General features: G+C 46.8%; 1 protein-coding gene across 1 annotated transcript; it reads right to left on the reverse strand.

The window, feature by feature from the left end:
• Positions 1–4,297: 4,297 nt before the first annotated feature.
• Positions 4,298–24,314, reverse strand: KRT79 (keratin 79). Its single transcript, XM_049883224.1, has 9 exons — positions 23,838–24,314; positions 14,329–14,549; positions 12,917–12,977; positions 12,695–12,790; positions 7,512–7,676; positions 7,202–7,327; positions 6,335–6,555; positions 4,789–4,823; positions 4,298–4,503 (listed from the first exon to the last, which is right to left on the reverse strand). The coding sequence occupies exons 1-9, from the start codon at positions 24,312–24,314 to the stop codon at positions 4,298–4,300; spliced, it is 1,608 nt and encodes a 535-aa protein (XP_049739181.1).
• Between the last annotated feature and the right edge of the window lie 797 nt (positions 24,315–25,111).

A 25,111-nucleotide genomic window follows, 5' to 3' on the forward strand; every position in this document is an offset into this window, starting at 1 on the left:
CCGCCCGGCCTCCCACGTTGGCAGGTGCAAACAGGGGTTTCCCAATATGTTTCAGCAGCAAAACCATTCTTGAGACCATGTGCATAGACCCATTTATAAAAACAGATAAAAGGAGAGATGCTCTAAGGAGGGGCTATGAGCCCTCCCACCTGCTGGCTTCCACTCTGACTCCCCAAATGCAGCCCATGGGGTGTTCATGCTTCAGGAACTCAGTGTGGAAACGCCTGGCCCCAGGCCATTCCTGACCTTCAACATGCATTTGTAAGTAACACATTTAATACCAGTGGGTCCTCCTGGCCCCTGATGTAATCTTTGAGTTTTATTAAAACTATCTCTGTTCTTAATAATTTTTAAGCCCTACATCTAATTTCAATAAAACTGATTTTTTTTTTTAACTCTGCCATTAGTGTTTTGTGGCTTTTTGGCGAGTTTTTCCTCTCTCTGGACCTCAGTTTTCTCACCTATGAAATGAAAAGATTGCCTCCGAGGTCCCTTCCAGCTCTACCCCTCCTACTTCTCTATGTCTTTTTCCATACAAAGGAGCCCTGGTGGCCCAGGGGCTAAGTGCTCGGCTGCTAACAGAAAGGTCGGTAGGACAGAGGTTTGAACCCAACAGCGGCTCTGCGGGAAAAAGATGTGGCAGTTCGCTTTCATAAAGATTACAGCCTTGGAGATGGGTATGGGGCAGCCCCACTCTATCCTATAGGGTTGCCAGGAGTTGGAATTGACTCCTTGGCAGGGGGTTTGTTTTTTTGTTTGGGGGTTTTTGTTGTTTTTTGTTTTTGTTTTTGTTTTTTTTCTATACAAGCCATATATCCCATTGGTTATGAACTTGGGCTCTTGAACCAGAGCAGGTTTGTATTCCAAACCAAGCTCTGCAACTTACTAGTTGTGTGACTGTAAGTTGCTTATTTAACCACTCTGTGCCTCAATTTCCTCATCTGCAAAAACCCATTGTCACTGAGTCAATTCCAACTCATAGCGACCCTGTAGGACAGAGTAGAACTGCCCCATAGAGTTTCCAGGGAATGGCTAATGGAGTCGAACTGCTGACCTTTTGTTAGCAGCCGAGCTCTTAACCACTGCACCACCAGGGCTCCTCATCTGCAAAGGGTGGAGGCGGGGGCGTGAGAATGGCACTTATGTCACAGGCTATTGTGAAGATTACAGGAGTTAAAGGCTGACAGCAGCTCTGGCACATAGGAAGTGCTCGGTAAGCATGAGCTATTATTCATATAAGGTATTGCACTTTGAGGGTGGTCTACACACCATCTACCGCCCCCAGCCCAGATGCCTGAGAAGAGAAGCCCCACTCTGTAAGAGGAACGGCCTCTGCAGCTGGGGACCACCCAGGTTGGTGAGGTGGAGCTGATTCTGCTAAGTGCTAGGCCCTTGTGTTTCTAAACTGTGGCTTAAGGTTTGCATCAAAATCCTATCCTCCCCTCCCAGGCAGGGAACACAACAGAGAGTCCCTGATGGAGCAGGAGAAAAGTAGGGTGCAGAACTCAAATTCCAGTAAAAAGACCAGACTTAATGGTCTGACTGAGACTGGAGGAGCCCCAGAAGACATGCCCCCCAGACTCCCTGTTAACCCAGAACTAAAACCACTCCCGAAGCCAACTCTTTAGATGTGGATTAGACTGGACTGTAGGACATAAAACGATATTTGTGAAGAGTGTGCTTCTTAGCTCAAGTGGACATCGGGCTAAATGGGCAACTCCTGTCCAGAGGTAAGATGAGAAGGCAGAAAGGAACAGGAGCTGGTTGAAAGGACACAGGAAATCCAGGATAGAAAGGAAGAGTGTGCTGTCACATTATAGAGAAAGCAACTAGGGTCACATAACAATGTGTGTATAAATTTTTGTATAAGAAACGAACTTGAGCTATAAACTTTCCTTAAAGCACAATAAAAAAAGAAAAGAAAACCCCATTCCCACAGTCTCTGTGTGGGGCAAGTGGTTAACGTGCTCAGCTGCTAACCGAAAGGATAGAGATTTGAGCCCAAGAGGCATCATGGAAGAAAGGCCTGGCAATCTATTTCCAAAAAATCAGCCATTGAAAACCCTATGTAGCACAGTTCTACTCTTGACACATATGGGGTCGCCATGAGTCGGAATTGATTCAAAAGCAACTGGTTTGACATTCCTGTAACTCTGGCAGAAGTTTCCGCTTTTCTGGGATCTTCTAAGGAGGACTGAGTAGGCAGGCTAAAAGAGTGGAAAGGACATCGAGGACGGTCCATTCCCACATTAACCAGGAGCAGCCAGTGCCAAGGAAAGGAGGGCCATGAGGGAAGCTCCGATTTAGGCAGATTGATTTGGTCACAAGGTCTGGGACTGTGGGAGAGGCGGGACAGGGAGGACAGCCAGTTGCGGAGTTACTTGGGTGTAGGGTGTGGAGCAGGACCTGGGCTCAGAGTAGGGAACTGTAGAGATGAAGAGGAAAAGTTGGCTCTGAGAGACACAGTGGAGGAAGAATCAATAAGATTGGTGAGTGATGGAAGCAGGGTGGGGAGAGAGGCAGCTTCTGTGGACAGAAGATAGAGGGCCTGGGATCAGCAGCCCTGGAATCACTAACCCGCCACTAACCAGCTGTGCGGCTTTGGGCATGAGACTTAAGTTCCGTGAGCCTCAACTTCCTCACCAGCGAAAAGGGGTATAACATACCCTCTTTTGAATTCTGGGGCTGCTGTGAAGGTCACAGGCAAAGTGACGCATTTGTGAACCACAAAAGCTAATTAAATGTGGATACGTATCAATGACTAGAAGTGGGAGCTAAGAGAGCAAACCATGTTGATTCCAACGTGATGCTCTGGAAAGCCAGAGGCCAGGGGGAAGGTCAGCAAATGGAACCCATTCTCATTTAAAAAAAAAAAAAAAAGTTACCATCCAGTCAATTCCCATTATGGCAGCTCCATCTGTGCAGAGTAGAACTGTGCTCCACGGAGTTTCAATGCTGTGTGACCTTTCAGAAGCAGATCACCAGGCCTTTCTTCCGAGGATCCTCTGGGTAGGTTTGAACCACCAAGCTTTCAGTTAGTAGTCAACCGCTTAAACGTTTGCACCACCCAGGGTAACCATGAATCTCGTGAGGTACCCCACAAACCAGATGCTTTATGCATGTTCTCATCACAATCCTGCTTTTACAAAGGAAGCAACTGTGGTTCAGAGCAGTTAAGTAACTTGACTGAAGTCACACAGCTAGTAAGTGGCAGCGCTGGAATTTAAACCTAAAGCTGCCTCATTCTGAAGTCCAAGATCTTTCCACTGAACAAATCACACTGTCTGCCCCACCCAGAGTTAGCAGAAGGCTGAATAATCACCAGGGAGTGGGCTGGGTAATGAGCAGCACTCAGTAACCACTGTGTCCTGGCTTAAGCAACTCACGTGTTGCCTCTGAGCCTCGATTTCCTACTGTGCCCTATGCAGTGGAGAGAGGAATACACAAGTCCTAGAGTGGTTGAAGGAGCCCTCGTGGTGCAGTGGTTAAGCACTCAGCTGCTAACTAAAAGGTTGATGATTAGAACCCACTAGCCACTTCATGGGAGAGAGTAATGGCAGTCTACGTCCGTAAAGATTACAGCCTCGGAAACTCTGTGGGGCAGCTCTACTCTGATGTACAGACACTATGAATCGGAATCGACCCAATGGCAATGGGTTTGATTCTGGACTTAGAGTAGTTGAAGGTAGTGAGCCAAACATGCTTAGTTAACACGGCGATTGGGACCTGGTGAGTGTGTCGTTGTGCTGGTGGTGGTGGTTGTTGCCGCAACTGGGCAGGACAGACTCTGGAGCCACAGAGAGCTAGCTGTACTTGCCATTTATTGAGACACAGGCACAGACAGGGGTGGAGGGTGTGGGTAGATTCAGGGTGGGGGTCTGGTCGAAGACTGGGGAGGTTGAACGGCCTTAGGGGGACCATTCCAACTTCCATCTCTCCTTCCTCAGCCTGTCCTGAGCTCAGAGCAGATGAGCCAAGCAGGTGAGGAGCTGAGATGGCCTGGGAAATCCAGCCTCCTCTCGATGGTCTAAAGATGCCCCCCAATCACCAAACACATCCCTCGAGCTGGTGACTTTAACCTCCCCATCCCATTACAGAACTAAGGAGAAAACCTGGATAGATTTAAGCCCTTCCCCAAATGCAAATCACATGCAGGTAATCTGGCATGCAAATACAGGAGATCATCGGTCCTCTGGGCTGATCCTGCTCATAAGGAGGGTGGGTGGGGAGGGCAGCAGAGGCAGGTGAGTGGGACAGGGAGAGGCTTGCAGGCACCCCGGCTAGCAAGGCTCAGCAGCTAATACCTCCGGCTGGACGTCTTGACTGTGGTGGTCTTTCGCAGGATGGAGGTGCCACCAGAGACGCCCCTGCCCTTGGCAGAGCTGTAGCCCACATTGGGGCTGAAGCCACCTTTGATACGTCCCACACCCCCACTCAGGGAGATGCCACCCCCGAAGCCAGCTGAGCAGCCTCTGCTCACAGTGGTGGAGTTGCCAGTCACAGCTGCAAGGCAAAGGGTCCGGGCTAGGCAGGGCAGTGGTACCTGGAGAGGGCTGGATGACATCTAGGAGTGGATGAGGGGTGGAATCAAATCAGGCAGTGGAGCCCAGGGAAACAGATAGAGGAGCCTGGGGCAGAAAGCATGTTCTCTGAGGCCCCCCCGAACCTGCCCCCCAGGAGAACCCATGGAGGGGAGTGCACTTGAGGCCAAGAACAGGCTGAATGAACTGAGCAGAGGAAAGGAACCAGGCCGGGGATGGGGCAGGGGCTGGGCAGCAAAATACTCACAAATGCTAACCGCACTCTGACATTCTCCAGACATCCTGGGGGAAGCAGAAAGGCCGAGTGAAGGGTCAGTGGTCTCAAGAACCTGAGTGAAAACCCTCTCCTTCCTTCTGCCTTTATACTGGATCAACTTGGTAGGTCAGATCTCGAAAGCCAAGGCCAAAATGATGAGACCAGGAGATGATGGAAAGCGTGCACATGTGTTGTGGTCCATACATACAATGGAATATTACTCAGCCATAAAGAGAGACGAAGTCCTGATACGTGCTATGACCTGGATGAACCTCGAAAACATTATGCTAATTGAAATAAACCAGACACAAAAGGACAAATGTATGATTCCACTTATATGAAATATTCAGAATAGGCAAATAAGTAGAGACAAAAGGTTGTTAGTGGTTACCAGGGCCCAGGAGGAGGGGGCAAAACCAGTTGCCTTTGAGTCAATTCTGACTCATGGTGACCCCTTATGTGTCAGAGTAGAACTGCGTTCTGTAAGGTTTTCAATGGCTGATTTTTTGGAAGTAGATTGCCAGGTCTTTCTTCCCAGGCACCTCTGGGTGGATTTGAACCTCCAATCTTCCAGTTAGCAGCTGAGCATATTAACCATCTGCACCACCCAGTGATGGGAGGAGGAGGTAATGGGGAATTATTACTTATCGGGTACTGAGTTTCAGTTCGAGATAATGAAAAAGTTTTGGAAATAAACGGCGGTGATGAAGGCACAACACTGTGAATGTAATTAATGCCACTGAGTTGTACACTTAAAATGGTTAAAATGGCAAATTTTATATTATATAGATTTTACCACAAGAAAAAAATGAGTGGCTGGTTGCTCCTGCGCTAAGACTCACAGCTCTTCAACCAAGTCCTAAAGCTGCGGAGGAAGCAGAGCTGCCAACAGGCCGTGCCACCTACGCCCTCCTCCCCTGCCCCTCTCTCTCCCTGTGGGCCATGGACAGTATCCCTGCTCCGATGGAAACAAAACCCCCGCCACAAACAGCTGCTCAGGTTCTGACTAAACTGACTTTCTCTCTGTCTCTTGCTTTCCCCAAAGACCAAAAAAAAAAAAACATTGTGTCGGTTCCAATTCATGGCGACCCCATGTGTTATAGAGTAGAACTGCTCCATAGGGTTTTCTTGGCTGTAATCTTAATGGAAGCAGATCACCAGGCCTGTCTTCCGTAGTACCACTGGGTAGGTTCGAACCGCTAACCTTTAGGTTAGTAACTGAGCACAAACCATTTGCACCATCCAGGTCAAAGCTTCCACTGGTGGTGAGATCTAATGCTGGAAGAGAGGTCTCCTACATCTTCCCAGCCTCGTTTTGTTGTGGGCGACCACAAAGGTTAACAGCGGGATGATTGTGCCAACCAAGGAGAAGAGCGGACAGAGGAAGGAGCAGTGGGAGGTTACCCTCAGATGATAAGTCAGGAGCCCGGCCTCCTGGGCTCCCTCCTTGGTCCCCTGCCCCTACCATTAGACTACACAGGTTCTTTCATCAGGTAGCACAGGGAAGCCCCTGAATCGGGGGCAGGGGGGCACCCACCGGCTCTCCTCGCCCTCCAGGAGGGTACGGTAGGTAGCAATCTCCACATCCAGGGCCAGCTTGACATTCATCAGGGCCTGGTAGTCACGCAACAGCCGTACCAGGTCCTCCTTAGCCTGATGCAGGGCCACATCTAGGTCTCCAAGCTTCTTCTGAGCATCCTTGAGCGCCACCTCCGCACGCTGCTCTGCTTCTGTGATGGCCATCTGCAGCTGCTGGCACTGCCCACAGGGTGAGGGGTGTTGGAAACACTCTCTCCAGAGTCACCTGCCCTCAAGCCAGGCACCACCACCCCACCCCTTCGCCCCAAACAAATGGTAAAAAAGGAAAGGAGAAATATTCATCTGAGAGAGGAGATACTATTACACAAGCAGGATCGTGTAGCACCACTGGGAAAGTTCTTACTGAAGTCTAACTTCAATCCCTCCCACTGCAGCTCAGCCCAGTGCCTCAGAAGAGATTTTTAAAAAATAATGCAACAACCTCATCAATAACCAAATGCTTCGCTCTGATCTGGGGAGGAGTCCACACTTTTTGGCTATCCCCCAGGTGGAGTCAGCAGCTGTGACCTGGACCCTTGAACCCTCAGACTCCTGATCTGACCCTCTGGAAATGGGCCCCGTCTCATTGGAGGAGGTCATTCCACCTGCTCTACCACTTATATGCTGTGTGACCTTGGACAAGCCTATTCCCCTATCTGGGCCTTTTGCCACTATAAAAGAGGGTGTTGATCTTGATGACACAGCATTTGAGTATGTCTCATCAGTCAGAAGAAAAGCAGGTCTTGTCCCTCAGGATAACAGTGAGAAGGTCTCCCTCCCTGACCAGCCTCCAGGCCTGACCCCAGGCCCTCAGTCCAAGGCCCACCTGCTTTTTGACTGCGTCCACCTCACCCTGCAGCCTCTGCACAGTACAGGTAAGTTCAGCAATCTCATTCTTGGTGTCCCGCAGGTTGTCCCCATGCTTGCCAGCTGTCACCCGCAGCTCCTCATACTGGAGGCCAAAGAAATGACCGTGAGATGTCAGTTCCCAGGTCACATGCTTAAGCACTGACTCTAGAGCCCACCCTCGAAGGTGGAGGCCCCTCCAAGGGGCCAAGTGACTCAGGCCTCTCACAATGGATAAAGGTCTGTGTCCAGCCGTGGCCCAAATAACTGGAGCCAATCATTCTCCTCACCTTGGTCTGGTACCAGGACTCAGCCTCAGCCCGGCTTCTCTGGGCAATCAGCTCGTACTGGGCCTTGACCTCAGCAATGATGCTGTCCAGGTCCAGGTTTCGGTTGTTGTCCATAGATAGGACCACGTTAGTGTCAGACACATGGGTCTGCACTTGGCTCAGCTCCTGCAGAAACAGAAATTGCTGCTACCTGCACCACTGCCCCAGGTTCTAGGGACGCTGTAAAAAGATGGAGGACAGAGGCCCCCAGGTGGCCTCAGGAGGCCTGTGCCCTTCTCCAGGCTTCACGCTAGAAGGAGACCCCCAACTGCAAGGAAAAGTCTCGTGTCCCCAGCTGTGAAATGGAACTCCCATTTTTCTAGACTTCATTTCTCTTCTTGAGAGATTAAAGGAGAAAGAGGCATGTACACTTGCGACACACAAGCTAGGTGCCAGGTGCTATGCTAGCACATGTTTTCCCTTTTAATCCTCAGCAGGCCCTGCAAGGCAAGCAAGGCCACAGCTGGCCTATAGGATGCTTTTGTGCAAATTGGGAAAAGGCGCCTCCCAGTAGGAGGCAGCCTGAACCAGGGCCTGGGGAGCTGAGTGTGGCCAGATTCCAGCCCCACTCTCCACTCAGCCAGTTAACAACCTGCAGCACCATTCACAGTGTTCCTGAAGGTAGGTATTGTTATCCCTGCTCTGCAAATGAGGAAAGAGGCTTGGAGAAGAGGAGTAACACACCCAAGGTCACCAGGTACAAGGGTGAGGCCCTGACTAGAACAAGTGAGTTGAGGCCAAAGCCTAAGTGGTTTACTCTGGAATATTTATGGGCCATCGTGATGTTCTCGGACCCTTTCTGTGTTTCCAGGGCCATCAGCTTACTAGAACAGGAGTCTAGAAATATCATCTTTAGAACACATAAACAGGAGTTTAAAGATCCTGTGACAGGCAGGTTAGGAGACGGGGACTCCAGGGTTCTGCCCCAGCCTTGGGGACAGCTCCATAGTTAGGTCCTAACTCTGTCAGTCCCCAGTTGGGCTCTGCCTCTGTTTTTCTGTTGGTCCTTCCTGCTCCAGACTGCCAACAGATTGTCCCAAAGACCAGCACTGCTCAAATCATTCATCCACTCAGTACTCCTCAGAGACTACTAACAAGTAGAGAATCTTCCTTCTAAAAATCCATACGTTCTGTGTTCTGGACTTGTTTCTAGCTATTCACGTACACTGGTCCTTCAGTGTAACCAAAGTGACCATAGAGACAGAGATATACTAATAATAACTCTCACTTACTATGGTTCCAGACACTGTGTTAGATACTAACTCATTACATGCCCTTTGACAATAAGACAAAGAGATTAAGTAAGTTGCCCCAAATCACCAGCTAGTAAGTGGAGAGCCCAGTTGCAAACCTAGGGCATCTGATATAATACCAACAACAACTAGAACCTAAACTACTCACTGTAATAATAACACCAGAACCTGAGATAACATAGACTAAAATAGAGATAGAAATAAAAAGAATGAGAAATACCAAAGCTGAAACCAATATCCATACTCACTTAGACTGGCAAAGTTAGATTGTCATTAAGAAGGCAGATCCCAGAGGCAGCAGGCAATGCAAAACCTGAAACATGCACTATTTAGGGAAAGACATGAGCTCTGGGGACAGACAAACTTATTAAGTTCAAGTCTCGAGCCTGAAATTCATTAGCCATGTAACTGAAGTAGCCGTTAAGCCTCATGATGCCTCAGCTTCCTGTTCTGTAAAATGACCATAATAATAGCTTCCTCATGCTGTTGTTTTGAGGCTTCAGTGAGATCCATACATAGCCCATGGTGAGTGCTTAGTAAAATGCATTTCTATCTGCCCAGAGTTCTCTCCTGCTAGGCTTATTTGTTACAGATGATATCATTTTGTCACAAGCCTGCCTTATCTTCTTTCCCACTCATGACAACACTGCCAGCGTCATCGTCTTGAAGCAACACACCCCCTCCACAACTTCGCAGTTCAGGGTCCCTCTACAGACTCATGGCAGAGTGTGGTCCTGAGGGAACTCAACTTGGATTTTTTAAGACAAGGAGGCAAAAAATACCTACCAGACACCACCATGAGCGGATGAGAATGGTGGCCTTGCTAGAACAAGGGAATAGAAAGGTCAGGCTTTCCAAAGAAACAGAGCAAGGGTAAAAGGAGAAAGAGAGTCTGAAATGGCTTCACTGAAGGAGAGGCTGGATCCCACAGACCACCAGGCCAGCAGGAGGCCTCAGAGGCTGCTTTTCTAACCTACAAGACATGCCAGTGAAGGGCAGTTCGCCCTCCAGATTCCCTATGGTACCCGGGTTGGCCAAAACCAGACCACGGGATCAATTTCTGAGTGCCATATTGACCATCATGTCTCTGATAAAGTAGGTGAGGCAACCAGGAAGCTGCTGCTTTGGCCATCATTTCTACTCACTGATGGGTGATGAGGAATTTGACAGGAAGTGGCCCAGACTTGGTCTCTAGCCTGCCCTCTCTTTCCACCTCTCCTCCTATTTCTCCCCATACACTCGATACTCAGCCCATCAACCACCTGCTGTTCCCCAAACACACAATGTTCTTAGATGCCTCCATGACAAGGCACCGGCTGGGGGCCCTGGCTGGCAGGCCCTTCCCACTACTCCTTTGAAGACTTATCCACCATCCTTCACAGTCCAACTCAAATGTCCTCTCCTCTAAAGGCACCTCTAGCCTTCCAGGAAGGGTCAGCCACAGCCTTCTTCATGGCTGTCATCACATGACAACCCAGCACCAGACTGCAGGCCTCCCAAGGGCAGGGACTTCATCTTTCTGTTGCCACATGGAAGGTACTAGGTAAATGTTTGTTAAATGGGCAAGTAATAGTAAAGAAAAGAAACACTGGGCACATCAGACATATGTCTTAGATAATAAGGAAGCCAATTCCTAAACATTCAGAGAAGGGGGAGGAAGGAGTGAGAACTTGTGATCTGGCCGAAAAGAGTCCAGAACCTAAGAGAGGGGAATAAAGAGGCCGGAAGCAATGAACGACCTTCAATGATCCTAAAAAAAGTAAAGAAGAATTTAGCGAGGCGCCTAAAAAATCAGCATGGTGGCCCAGAATATTTCCCAGGAAGCTCTATCTTGACCAGATATGAAGAGATAGTGGAGAAAGAGCAGCACAGCCAAGGAAGAGCTGGTGGAGATGCTAAGGCCAGTGGACAGGGCCTGTTAGATAAGCTCTAGGCAAGAACAAGGGAGGCGCCACCGGGCCAGTTCCTTCAGAAGACCCAGGAAAAGCCAACAACTCAACTGCTATGTTATTTTCCATTAAGAACAGTAATCAAACTAAAAAGGGCACGATAAAATGCTTGACAGGAAGTGAAAGTCCAATACAGACACAGAGAGTATGAAAGGCCTTGGCCTTGTTGGTGAGCTGGGTTTCCAGGCCAGAGAAGCATGTCCCAGGAGACCAAGGGGATGTTGAGGTAATGAGAGAACTCCCCCGGTGCTCCTTAAGAAATGTGGCTCATAGGAGAGGGTCTACAAATGTCCTGATGTTCAAAGGTGAGGGAGGGATTTAGAATTCTCCAAATCAAGCTCCATGTCAATCTCCTACAAACCTCTAGAATGAATTGTAAAATGTGTCTGTGAGGCATAGAGCCAGCAAGATCCCCCAAGGAAAATCAAGCCAAATAGATTTCGCTATTTTTCATGGTTGTATTACCAAGCTGTTAAAATAAAAAAAAAGTTTTAAAACTGCCATCAATTGACCAAGACTTTCATGGCATTCTTGAAAATAAGACCAAAAAATCAGGCCAGATGATGGCGTGGTCCAGTGGGTTTGAAAGTCACTGAGCCACTTCAAGCACGGATTTTGGATGGTTGAGGTGACATCAGCCTGAGAGGAAGTCACAGTAAAGAACCACAGGGTCCTGTCTGCCTTAATGTAATGTTACCAGATAACCAAACTAAAAGTTTCCGACAGTTTTCACAACAGCCTAAAATGATGGGATGAAGCCACGATGATATTTCACAGGGAAGGAGAGAAGGACTTATTCTTGCATTCAGTTTCAAAAATCCAACTACCCAGAAATTAGAGGAAGGTGGGTGCATGTCTGACTTGAAAGCATTCACGTGAAAAAATTCAGGGGCTTCTAGGGAGCCAACATTGTGAAATGGCTTCTAAAAACAGTATATCACCTAGTGCAGTATTAGAAGTCTCCACCCCCCTGTTGTCTGAGTTCTGGACTGAAAACCCCAAGTTCCCTGAGCTTCCTCACATGCCACAGATTCCAGTCCCCTAATCACCCTGACCCCTAATGGACTGTCACATGAAAGACATATGTCACATGGAAAACAATTGGTTATTTACAGCCCAGAGGGCAGAATCAGAAGCAAGGAATAAAAGTCATGGGAACAAGATTCAGGCCAGATTTCTAACAAAGTTGTTCAACAATCGAACTGCCTGCCTTAAAAAGTAGTGAGCTCCCTGTCACTACAAGTATTCAAGTAGAGGCTACATGATCACCTGTCAGGGATATTATAGAAAGGATTCTTAGAGTGGGCGGGAGGTTGGCCTTGAGGTCTCTACTGATTCTAATAGTCTCTGATCCTATAGTCAGTTCACATTAAGCTCAATCCTCTCACCCTAGTTTGCAAAGCCCCCTTGTCCCCTATGACCCCTTCTGGATTCTTGGGCCTACCCACTGCCCACAGCTTTCCTCCTGCTCCAACCTGGTACCCTAGTCCTCCCTCTTTGCCCATCTCTGTTTCTCCATCCCTTGCTCCATTACAGACTGGCCAGGAAGAAGGAGAACAGCATAACAGAGCGACAAGAGCCAGACTTTGGAGTCCGAGAGAACCAGTTTTCAGTTCTAGCTCTGCCTCTTACTATGTGACCTGAGATTTACTCTGAGACTGAGAGTCCTCCACTATAAAGTGGAGACAAATAATAATACCTACATTATGAAGTTGTTGAGAATATTATGCAACAAAAAAGATTAGCCCAGTGTCTGGCTCACCATAACCACTCAATACATGAACGTTATTATTAATAATCGATAAAAGGGTCAAAGTTCCATCTTCTACCCATTAACCTGCACTGATGAATTCAGATCAGACCTCCAGGGGAAATCCTTAAGGTATATGTAAAAAAAAAAATGTAAATGTATGCAAATTATCCTGGTCCACAACAAACTCACCATTTCATAGAGATGCTGCAGGAAGACAACCTCATCGGCCAAGATGCCCACTTTGCCGTGCAGGTCCATTCGGCCCATGTACGCTGCATCCACATCCTGGGGGCAAGGAAGAGAGCAGGGCGCATGGTTCGGTCCCCGGGGCTCTCACTCACTTCTCCAAGTCAATCCAGCCTCCTGGAAACCGAAGGACCACCTCTCCCCACTCCCTGCTGCCCTGCTCACCTTCTTGAGCACCACAAACTCGTTCTCCACAGCAGTTCGCTTATTGATTTCATCCTCGTACCTGTTACATAGAGAAGTCTCAGGCCAGGCCCAGCCCAAGCCAAAAGAACACCCAAACCAGTAGCCATGGACTGGACCCCGTGTGTTACAGAGTAGAACTGCTCCATAGGGTTTTCTTGGCTGTAATCTTTACGGAAACAGATCACGTGGACTTTCTTCTGCGGCGTCACTCGGTGGGTTTGAACTGACAGCTTTCAGGTTATTAGTCGAGTGCACACTGTTTGCTCCACCCAGGGACTCAGTCTCAGTCCAGTTCTGCCTTTTAGGCATTGGACCCACTTGCATTAAGGAAGTCCTGATGGGCCCCATGTCAGCCAAGCTCTCTTTTGGGGAGCAGCTCTTTAATGCAGCCTACCAGTGAAGGAACATGGGATACTATCTTTATTTCAATATTCTCTCCTCCCCGCCCCTTTTGAAGAAAGGGGCACAGACTTTGTGCAATAATATGGCAATCAAGAGCAGCCATCTCTTTGGGTCAGAGGCCTGGGGAGGCTTTACAAGAACGGTGAAGCTGCGTCAACAACGGTTACCCTTTACCTCCGCTTTCGTCAGCGCCACATCGTTTTAAGAGACCAACTCCTCCCCGGCTGCTTTTGTTGAGACATTTAGGTGTCAAATTATGGAGCAAGTTATTTTAAGCTGTGCCATAAGATTATAAACAGGCATATCAGCCCATCATAATATATGAATCCTATCTGGATCTTCAGTTCGAATCTGCCAGGCGCTCCTTGGAAACTCTATGGCGCAGTTCTACTCTGTCCTACAGGGTCGCTATGAATCAGAATCGACTCGACGGCACTGGGTTTGGTTTGGTTTATCTGGATCTTGTTTCAAACAAACTGTCTTTTTAGAATTTCTGACATTTATGGAACAACTGGCAAGTCAAAACTGGATACTTTATGATATTGAGGAATTATCGTTTTAAAAGTTTTATGTGTAATTACGGTATTGTCCTTATGTTTTATCAAGTCAAATTATGCAGATGAAGTATATGAATATGCCCAGTAAAATGCTTGTGAATGGAATGACATGATGGCTGGGATTTGAGGAGAAGTGGGTAGGGGTATGGACAAAACAAAGTTCACTGTGAGTTCATAATTTTTAAAGCTGGGTGATGAGAACGTGAGGGTTCATTATATTACTCTCTCCACTTTTATAAACATTTACATTTTCTATAAGATTATGAAATCGTCACAAACAACCTGACAGTGCAGGAAGCAGTGGGTCTTAGATCTGAGTGCCTAAGGGACCCAAGTCTATCTGTGATCCTTCCCCCATCCTGTTCCCTCCTCACACGCCCCCTCCCCCCACGCCCCCTCCCGCCATGGCCCAGCCTGTCCAGCTCCCCTCACTTGTTCTTGAAGTCCTCGAGGAGATCCTGCACATTCCTGAGCTCTGAGTCCATCCTCCCCCGCTCGCTCTGGAGGCCGTCCAGCTGCCTCCGCAGGTTGCCCAGGTAGGACTCAAAGAGGGGCTCCAGGTTGTTCCTGGTGACACCTGTGTTCTGGCCCTGCTCCTGCAGCAGTGCCCACTTGGTCTCCAGCACCTTGTTCTGCTGCTCCAGGAAGCGCACCTGAGCCAGAGCAAGAAAGGTAAGCTAGTACCATCTCCCAGCCATGGGAGGGGCCGAGGACAGGGGCCCACCACCTCCCACCATTAACAGACCAGGACATCAAAGGGCCAGTGCAGGGCCTACACCTTGCCAAGGGGAACAAGCTTTGCTGGAAATGGCAGTGCAATCAGAGGAAAAGAACTCTAAAGAGTTAATTTACATAAAACCCTCAGCTCAGCCATTTACTAGTTGATCACAAGTCACTTCTCTCTGGGTCTTGCCTTCTCACTCTCTTGGGTAAACCGAACTAGACAAATGTTTCTACACCCTAACTCCGCATGATAATCAACTGTTAAAAATGCACATGTAGGCGGAGCCAAGATGGCGGACTAGGCAGACGCTACCTCGGATCCCTCTTACAACAAAGACACGGAAAAACAAGTGAATCGATCACATACATAACAATCTACGAACGCTGAACAACAAACACAGATTTAGAGACGGAGAACGAACTAATACGGGGAAGCAGCGATTGTTTCCAGAGCCTGGAGCCAGCATACCAGTCAGGTACGGCACAAGCACAGAGACCTGCTCCACCCCCCTGAACTAACCCCGGGAGGGGGACTAGCCGGTTCCACGGGCGGCGTGGGACGCAGCCGTTAGGAGAAGTCCCCGGGAGGCAGTGACTGATCTTGGAGCAGAAAGAGTAGCATCCGAGCCGGGGAACTGTCCCACAGGGATTTGGACTGCACGCAGGTACGCCATAAACACGGAGAGTTGCTCCACCCCCTGAACTAACCCCGGGAAGGTGACCATCCGGGTCGCGCGGGCGGCGTGGGACGCAGCCGGTAGGAGAAGTCCCCGGGAGGCAGCGACTGGTATTGGAGCGGGGAGAACAGCGTTCCAGCCGGGACACTCGGTCGCGGCACAAGCACGGGGAGCTACTCCACCCATCTGAACTAACCCCGGGAGGGGGCCCACCTGGTTCACGGGGGCGGCACGGCCACGCGGCTGGAGGGACGAGAAGTCCCCGGGAGGCAGCGACTGATTTTGGAGTCGAGAGTGCACCGTCCCAGTAGGGGAGCCTTGACGCTGGGCGTGGGGCTGGAAGCGGAGGATCTGACCGTGACTCCAGCGGGCCAGACCCCCCAGGGGCAATCTCCACACAGACAGCACACATAGGCGACGCGCCCGCGGGAATCTCAGATATAAGAGTCATTCCAAGCAAGACAAGCAACTCTGGCTATATTCTGAGGTGCTACTCTCCTATCTCTCTGTTCCCTCCCCCACCCTCCCCAGGCGGCTTCATTAACATCTGAATAGCCTGAGCCAGAGGGAGAACTCTGATAGGGATCTGACTGCAGTTTTTTTTTAGCGGATTTTCTGGAAAAACTAGTTTCCCAGTGATGGCTCGGAGACAACAATCCATATCAAACCACTTAAAGAAGCAGACAGTGACAGCTTCTCCAACCCCCCAAACAAAAGAATCAAAATCTTTCCCAAATGAAGATACAATCTTGGAATTATCAGATACAGAATATAAAAAACTAATTTACAGAATGCTTAATGATATCACAAATGAAATTAGGATATCTGCAGAAAAAGCCAAGGAACACACTGATAAAACTGTTGAAGAACTCAAAAAGATTATTCAAGAACATACTGGAAAAATTAATAAGTTGCAAGAATCCATAGAGAGACAACATGTAGAAATCCAAAAGATTAACAATAAAATAACAGAATTAGACAACACACTAGGAAGTCAGAGGAGCAGACTCGAGCAATTAGAATGCAGACTGGGACATCTGGAGGACCAGGGAATCAACACCAACATAGCTGAAAAAAAATCAGATAAAAGAATTAAAAAAAATGAAGAAACCCTAAGAATTATGTGGGACTCTATCAAGAAGGATAACCTGCGGGTGATTGGAGTCCCAGAACAGGGAGGGGGGACAGAAAACACAGAGAAAATAGTTGAAGAACTTCTGACAGAAAACTTCCCTGACATCATGAAAGACGAAAGGATATCTATCCAAGATGCTCATCGAACCCCATTTAAGATTGATCCAAAAAGAAAAACACCAAGACATATTATCATCAAACTCACCAAAACCAAAGATAAACAGAAAATTTTAAAAGCAGCCAGGGAGAAAAGAAAGGTTTCCTTCAAGGGAGAATCAATAAGAATATGTTCTGACTACTCAGCAGAAACCATGCAGGCAAGAAGGGAATGGGACGACATATACAGAACACTGAAGGAGAAGAACTGCCAACCAAGGATCATATATCCAGCAAAACTCTCTCTGAAATATGAAGGCGAAATTAAGATATTTACAGACAAACACAAGTTTAGAGAATTTGCAAAAACCAAACCAAAGCTACAAGAAATACTAAAGGATATTGTTTGGTCAGAGAACCAATAATATCAGATATCAGCACAACACAAGGTCACAAAACAGAACGTCCTGATATCAACTCAAATAGGGAAATCACAAAAACAAACAAATTAAGATTAATTAAAAAAAAATACACATAACAGGGAATCATGGAAGTCAATAGGTAAAAGATCACAATAACCAAAAAGAGGGACTAAATACAGGAGGCATTGAACTGCCATATGGAGAGTGATACAAGGCGATATAGAACAATACAAGTTAGGTTTTTACTTAGAAAAATAGGGGTATATAATGAGGTAACCACAAAAAGGTATAACAACTCTATAACTCAAGACAAAAACCAAGAAAAACGTAACGACTCAACTAACATAAAGTCAAACACTATGAAAGTGAGGATCTCACAATTTACTAAGAAAAACGCCTCAGCACAAAAAAGTATGTGGAAAAATGAAATTGTCAACAACACACATAAAAAGGCATCAAAATGACAGCACTAAAAACTTATTTATCTATAATTACCCTGAATGTAAATGGACTAAATGCACCAATAAAGAGACAGAGAGTCACAGACTGGATAAAGAAACACGATCCATCTATATGCTGCCTACAAGAGACACACCTTAGACTTAGAGACACAAACAAACTAAAACTCAAAGGATGGAAAAAAGTATATCAAGCAAACAATAAGCAAAAAAGAAGAGGAGTAGCAATATTAATTTCTGACAAAATAGACTTTAGACTTAAATCCACCACAAAGGATAAAGAAGGACACTATATAATGATAAAAGGGACAATTGATCAGGAAGACATAACCATATTAAATATTTACGCACCCAATGACAGGGCTGCAAGATATATAAATCAAATTTTAACAGAACTGAAAAGCGAGATAGATACCTCCACAATTATAGTAGGAGACTTCAACACACCCCTTTCGGAGAAGGACAGGACATCCAGTAAGAAGCTCAACAGAGACACGGAAGATCTAATTACAACAATCAACCAACTTGACCTCATTGACTTATACAGAACACTCCACCCAACTGCTGCAAAATATACTTTTTTTTCTAGCGCACATGGAACATTCTCTAGAATAGACCACATATTAGGTCATAAAACAAACCTTTGCAGAGTCCAAAACATCGAAATATTACAAAGCATCTTCTCAGACCACAAGGCAATAAAACTAGAGATCAATAACAGAAGAACGAGGGAAAAGAAATCAAATACTTGGAAAATGAACAATACCCTCCTGAAAAAAGACTGGGTTATAGAAGACATCAAAGAGGGAATAAGGAAATTCATAGAAAGCAACGAGAATGAAAATACTTCCTATCAAAACCTCTGGGACACAGCAAAAGCAGTGCTCAGAGGCCAATTTATATCAATAAATGCACACATACAAAAAGAAGAAAGAGCCAAAATCAGAGAACTGTCCCTACAACTTGAACAAATAGAAAGTGAGCAACAAAAGAATCCATCAGGCACCAGAAGAAAACAAATAATAAAAATTAGAGCTGAACTAAATGAATTAGAGAACAGAAAAACAATTGAAAGAATTAACAAAGCCAAAAGCTGGTTCTTTGAAAAAATTAACAAAATTGATAAACCATTGGCTAGACTGACTAAAGAAATACAGGAAAGGAAACAAATAACCCGAATAAGAAATGAGAAGGACCACATCACAACAGAACCAAATGAAATTAAAAGAATCATTTCAGATTATTATGAAAAATTGTACTCTAACAAATTTGAAAACCTAGAAGAAATGGATGAATTCCTTGAAAAACACTACCTACCTAAACTAACACATTCAGAAGCAGAACAACTAAATAGACCCATAACAAAAAAAGAGATTGAAATGGTAATCAAAAAACTCCCAACAAAAAAAAGTCCTGGCCCGGACGGCTTCACTGCAGAGTTCTACCAAATTTTCAGAGAAGAGTTAACACCACTACTACTAAAGGTATTCCAAAGCATAGAAAATGACGGAATACTACCCAACTCATTCTATGAAGCCACCATCTCCCTGATACCAAAACCAGGTAAAGACATTACAAAAAAAGAAAATTATAGACCTATATCCCTCATGAACATTGATGCAAAAATCCTCAACAAAATTCTAGCCAATAGAATCCAACAACACATCAAAAAAATAATTCACCCTGATCAAGTGGGATTTATACCAGGTATGCAAGGCTGGTTTAATATCAGAAAAACCATTAATGTAATCCATCACATAAATAAAACAAAAGACAAAAACCACATGATCTTATCAATTGATGCAGAAAAGGCATTTGACAAAGTCCAACACCCATTTATGATAAAAACTCTTACCAAAATAGGAATTGAAGGAAAATTCCTCAACATAATAAAGGGCATCTATGCAAAGCCAACAGCCAATATCACTCTAAATGGAGAGAACCTGAAAGCATTTCCCTTGAGAACGGGAACCAGACAAGGATGCCCTTTATCACCGCTCTTATTCAACATCGTGTTGGAAGTCTTAGCCAGGGCAATCAGGCTAGACAAAGAAATAAAAGGTATCCGGATTGGCAAGGAAGAAGTAAAGTTATCACTATTTGCAGATGACATGATTATATACACAGAAAACCCTAAGGAATCCTCCAGAAAACTACTGAAACTAATAGAAGAGTTTGGCAGAGTCTCAGGTTATAAAATAAACATACGAAAATCACTTGGATTCCTCTACATCAACAAAAAGAACACCGAAGAGGAAATAACCAAATCAATACCATTCACGGTAGCCCCCAAGAAGATAAGATACTTAGGAATAAATCTTACCAAGGATGTAAAAGACCTATACAAAGAAAACTACAAAGCTCTACTACAAGAAATTCAAAAGGACATACTTAAGTGGAAAAACATACCTTGCTCATGGATAGGAAGACTTAACATAGTAAAAATGTCTATTCTACCAAAAGCCATCTATACATTTAACGCACTTCCGATCCAAATTCCAATGTCATATTTTAAGGGGATAGAGAAACAAATCACCAATTTCATATGGAAGGGAAAGAAGCCCCGGATAAGCAAAGCACTACTGAAAAAGAAGAAGAAAGTGGGAGGCCTCACCTTACCTGACTTCAGAACCTATTATACAGCCACAGTAGTCAAAACAGCCTGGTATTGGTACAACAACAGACACATAGACCAATGGAACAGAATTGAGAACCCAGACATAGATCCATCCACGTATGAGCAGCTGATATTTGACAAAGGACCAGTGTCAATTAACTGGGGAAAAGACAGCCTTTTTAACAAATGGTGCTGGCATAACTGGATATCCATTTGCAAAAAAATGAAACAGGACCCATACCTCACACCATGCACAAAAACTAACTCCAAGTGGATCAAAGACCTAAACATAAAGACTAAAACGATAAAGATCATGGAAGAAAAAATTGGGACAACCCTAGGAGCCCTAATACAAGGTATAAACAGAATACAAAACATTACCAAAAATGATGAAGAGAAACCCGATAATTGGGAGCTCCTAAAAATCAAACACCTATGCTCATCTAAAGACTTCACCAAAAGAGTAAAAAGACCACCTACAGATTGGGAAAGAATTTTCAGCTATGACATCTCCGACCAGCGCCTGATCTCTAAAATCTACATGATTCTATCAAAACTCAACCACAAAAAGACAAACAACCCAATCAAGAAGTGGGCAAAGGATATGAACACACATTTCTCTAAAGAAGATATTCAGGCAGCCAACAGATACATGAGAAAATGCTCTCGATCATTAGCCATTAGAGAAATGCAAATTAAAACTACGATGAGATTCCATCTCACACCAACAAGGCTGGCATTAATCCAAAAAACACAAAATAATAAATGTTGGAGAGGCTGCGGAGAGATTGGAACTCTCATACACTGCTGGTGGGAATGTAAAATGGTACAACCACTTTGGAAATCTATCTGGCGTTATCTTAAACAGTTAGAAATAGAACTACCATACAACCCAGAAATCCCACTCCTCGGAATATACCCTAGAGATACAAGAGCCTTCATACAAACAGATATATGCACACCCATGTTTATTGCAGCTCTGTTTACAATAGCAAAAAGTTGGAAGCAACCAAGGTGTCCATCAACGGATGAATGGGTAAATAAATTGTGGTATATTCACACAATGGAATACTACGCATCGATAAAGAACAGTGACGAATCTCTGAAACATTTCATAACATGGAGGAACCTGGAAGGCATTATGCTGAGCGAAATGAGTCAGAGGCAAAAGGACAAATATTGTATAAGACCACTATTATAAGATCTTGAGAAATAGTAAACCTGAGAAGAACACATACTTTTGTGGTTACGAGGGGGGGAGGGAGGGAGGGTGGGAGAGGGTTTTTTTATTGATTAATCAGTAGATAAGAACTGCTTTAGGTGAAGGGAAAGACAACACTCAATACATGGAAGGTCAGCTCAATTGGACTGGACCAAAAGCAAAGAAGTTTCCGGGATAAAATGAATGCTTCAAAGCTCAGCGGAGCAAGCGCGGGGGTCTGGGGAACATGGTTTGCGGGGACTTCTAAGTCAATTGGCAAAATAATTCTATTATGAAATCATTCTGCATCCCACTTTGAAATGTGGCGTCTGGGGTCTTAAATGCTAACAAGCAGCCATCTAAGATGCAGCAATTGGTCTCAACCCACCTGGAGCAAAGGAAAATGAAGAACACCAAGCCCACATGACAACTAAGAGCCCAAGAGACAGAAAGGGCCACATGAACAAGAGACCTACATCATCCTGAGACCAGAAGAACTAGTTGGTGCCCGGCCACAATCGATGACTGCCCTGACAGGGAGCTCAGCAGAGGACCCCTGAGGGAGCAGGAGAGCAGTGGGATGCAGACCCCAAATTCTCATAAGAAGACCAAACTTAATGGTCTGACTGAGACTGGAGGAATCCCGGCGGCCATGCTCTCCAGACCTTCTGTTGACACAGGACAGGAACCATCCCTGAAGACAACTCATCAGACATGAAAGGGACTGGTCAGCGGGTGGGAGAGAGACGCTGATGAAGAGTGAGCTAATTATATCAGGTGTACACTTGAGATTGTGTTGGCAACTCTTGTCTGGAGGGGGGATGGGAGGATAGAGAGAGAGGGAAGCCGGCAAAATTGTCAAGAAAGGAGAGACTGAAAGGGCTGACTCAAGACGGGGAGAGTAAGTGGGAGTAGGGAGTGAGATGTATGTAAACTTATATGTGACAGACTGATTGGATTTGTAAACGTTCACTTGAAGCTTAATAAAAGTTATTATAAAAAAAAAAAAAAAAAAAAAAAAAAAAAAAAAAAAATGCACATGTATGTATATATATGGTGTAAACACATATACACACATACAGAGAGAGAAAGCAAACATGGCAAAATGTAGCGTATACAGGAGAATGTTGTACTGTTCCTGCAACTGTTCTGTAAATTTAAACTTTTTCCAGAAAAAAAAAAAGATTTTTTAAAATACTGATGCCCTAGCCCCATCTCTATAGACTCAGAAAGGGAGCTTTCAGGGGTTCTCTGCCCAGCCAGGGCTATGAGCCAATAGTCAGCAGACAATCAGGCCCCCAGCTCCCAGGCCGTTATTCTGAGAGCCTGAGAAAGGGTTTTGTTTGTGTGATCTCTGAAACAGTTCCACTAAAGAATGAAAAGTCACTAGGGGAGAGGGTGAGGAGGGTGGGCGGGGCAACTTGCTTCACCCTCTGCCATCCAGCCTCCCAGGCTCCCACCCACACAGCACCTGGGCCCACAGCCACATGGTCCAGGAGACTGTGCAGCATTGCACCTGTCGTGAGCAGTAACGAGAACTCTTGGTTCCAAGGACCACAGGAAAGTCCCACGTCCCCAGAGCTCCAGGTCCAAACGCGCACCGGGGTCCAAGAATCTGGGTCCCAGTCCCACTTCTGCCTCCAAACACTTATGTGATCCTGGAAAACTCACCTGACCTCACTAGACCTCAGTTTCCTCTTCTTAAAAATCAGCATAATATCACCTACCCTGACTTCTCATGGCACCACTGTGAGTATCACATGAGAAAGGGGACATCAATGTCCTTTGAGAAAGCTCAAATAATGAACCAAGGTATGACCAGGATCTTCCTCATCAGGCCCCACTGCCTGAGGACTTAGGGCCAAGGCAGACGACGCCAGCGAAATGGATCAGAATATGTCATAGAACAGTGGGAGAGCCCCTTCTCCTCCCACCTTGTCAAAAAGGAGACAAGGGAAGAAGTCAGGGTTCTCCAAATCTGAGACAGATGAAACTTCATATCCCCAGGTCGTGGTGACCTGGTGACCTGCTCCCCATGGTCCACCCCAAACTGAGCTTTCTGTACCAAACAGGGAGGAGGAATAGAAGAAGCAAAGAGGGGACTTTCCCAGGGAGCCACTCTGTTGGGTCCTGATTACATCTTTGCCCCTTAGGCCTCCTCCAAGGCTAAGAGCACAGGGGACAGAGTCAGGGCTCCATGCCCTCAGCCTTGGATAACTTGTTCAGCTCGGAGCCATGGTTTTTCCAGGTGTAAAATGACAAAAGGCTACAAAGACCACCCACTAAGAGGAACTACAAGGACAGTCCATTGTTTAATTGTGGTTTTAGGCTACTGTGTGACCATATTAATCATGACCGCAGTAAAGATTCCAACATGCTAAAGATGGGCTTGGCCAATAGTCCGCACGAGTAGACTCACCTGAGCAATTGCGTTAAGACCAGGAAGACCATCTCCACCTCCCAGCTCAGGCCAGGACAGCTCCAAAAATTATCCCATCAACCCCCCATCCCAGTGCACAGGAGGCTACAACAGCCTTTGCCCAGTACCCCCTCTCTAGAGGCCTTACTTCTACTCCAAGGGGCTCCTCCTTGCTCCCCTCTACTGAAGCCCACCTTGTCAATGAAGGAGGCAAACTTGTTGTTGAGGGTCTTGATCTGCTCCCGCTCTTGGGTGCGCACCCGCTGGATCTCCGGGTCTATCTCCACATTGAGGGGGGTCAGCAGGTTCTGGTTGACAGTGACCTCCTGGATCCCACCAGGAGGGCAGGTGGGCACAAATGTCTGCCTGCCAGCCCCCAGGCCCATACAGGCTCTGCCACTGAGGGCAAAGCCCCCCTGAGCCTGCCCTAAGGAGGCCCCTGCAGCTACACTGGCTGAGATACTCTTGCTACCCCCCAAGTTATACAGGCTCCAGCTGCCAAAGCCACCTGTGCTAGGCTCACAGCGGGCCCCACCACCACTGCCACTGTTTCGGGACATGGTCACGGAGCTGAAGCTGGTGTGGGTCCGGGACCCACCCCCTCCGCTAGCAGAGCTGGAGCTGAAGCCCCCTTTGGTGGAGTATATCCGTGGAGACATAGAGGACCTCATGGCTGTCAGTGGAGCGCAGAGCAGGCTGTGCTGGGAGCTGCAGCTGGGAGGGAGCGCAGTGAGCCACTGGGCCACTGATGGGCTTTTTATCTTTTCCCAACTGGGCTGGTCCTAGGCTCCACAAACACTTCTGTCCCATCACCCCAGGAGGTGAGGGAGGGGCCCTGTGGGCTGGGGAGTGCCCCTTCCCCCAGCAGAAGGGAGGAGCTACTCCCAGTTATCACCTGTACTCCAGAGCTGGGACAGAAGACTGTCTGGGGCGGGATGCCACCTTCTGCCCCCTCAAGCTCTCCTCCCTTGGAACAGGGTGATACCGGCTCCCACAGCCATCCCCACTGCTCAGGGGTTTACTTGGTCTCCTCCCACCCAGTCCTGGTGGCTGCCGTCAATGGGGCTCTGTTCTGCGGGTTTTGCCCCAGGCTCTTGTCGTAAGCCAAGGCCCCAGGGCCTGGGGCTCTGCAGGTGGTAAGGGAAGGTGCATTGAGAAATGTGCTGCTGGAGAGAGTGCTCAAGCCTGCTCCAGTCCCACCCTCCCAGCCCACAGCCTCATTGCCTTCTAGCAGGTTCAGGGTGGTGGGCATAGGTGGCAGAGTAAGGGTGGGGGCAGTCTGTTGTTTTGTCATACTCTGACAGGCGGCCAAGTGAAGACCTGTGCTGGGCAAGGTGTCTATTAGGACAGAAAGAAGGTTCCTGCCCAGCCATGGGCCTGGGCACTGGAGGAGGACACAAGAGAAGGCTTGGGCTCCTAAGCAATGGCCTGAAGCCTAGAGGCGAAGCACACTGTTCTGGGGCTGAGG

This window comes from Elephas maximus, chromosome 4 (assembly GCF_024166365.1).
Source record: "Elephas maximus indicus isolate mEleMax1 chromosome 4, mEleMax1 primary haplotype, whole genome shotgun sequence".
Taxonomy (NCBI): domain Eukaryota; kingdom Metazoa; phylum Chordata; class Mammalia; order Proboscidea; family Elephantidae; genus Elephas; species Elephas maximus.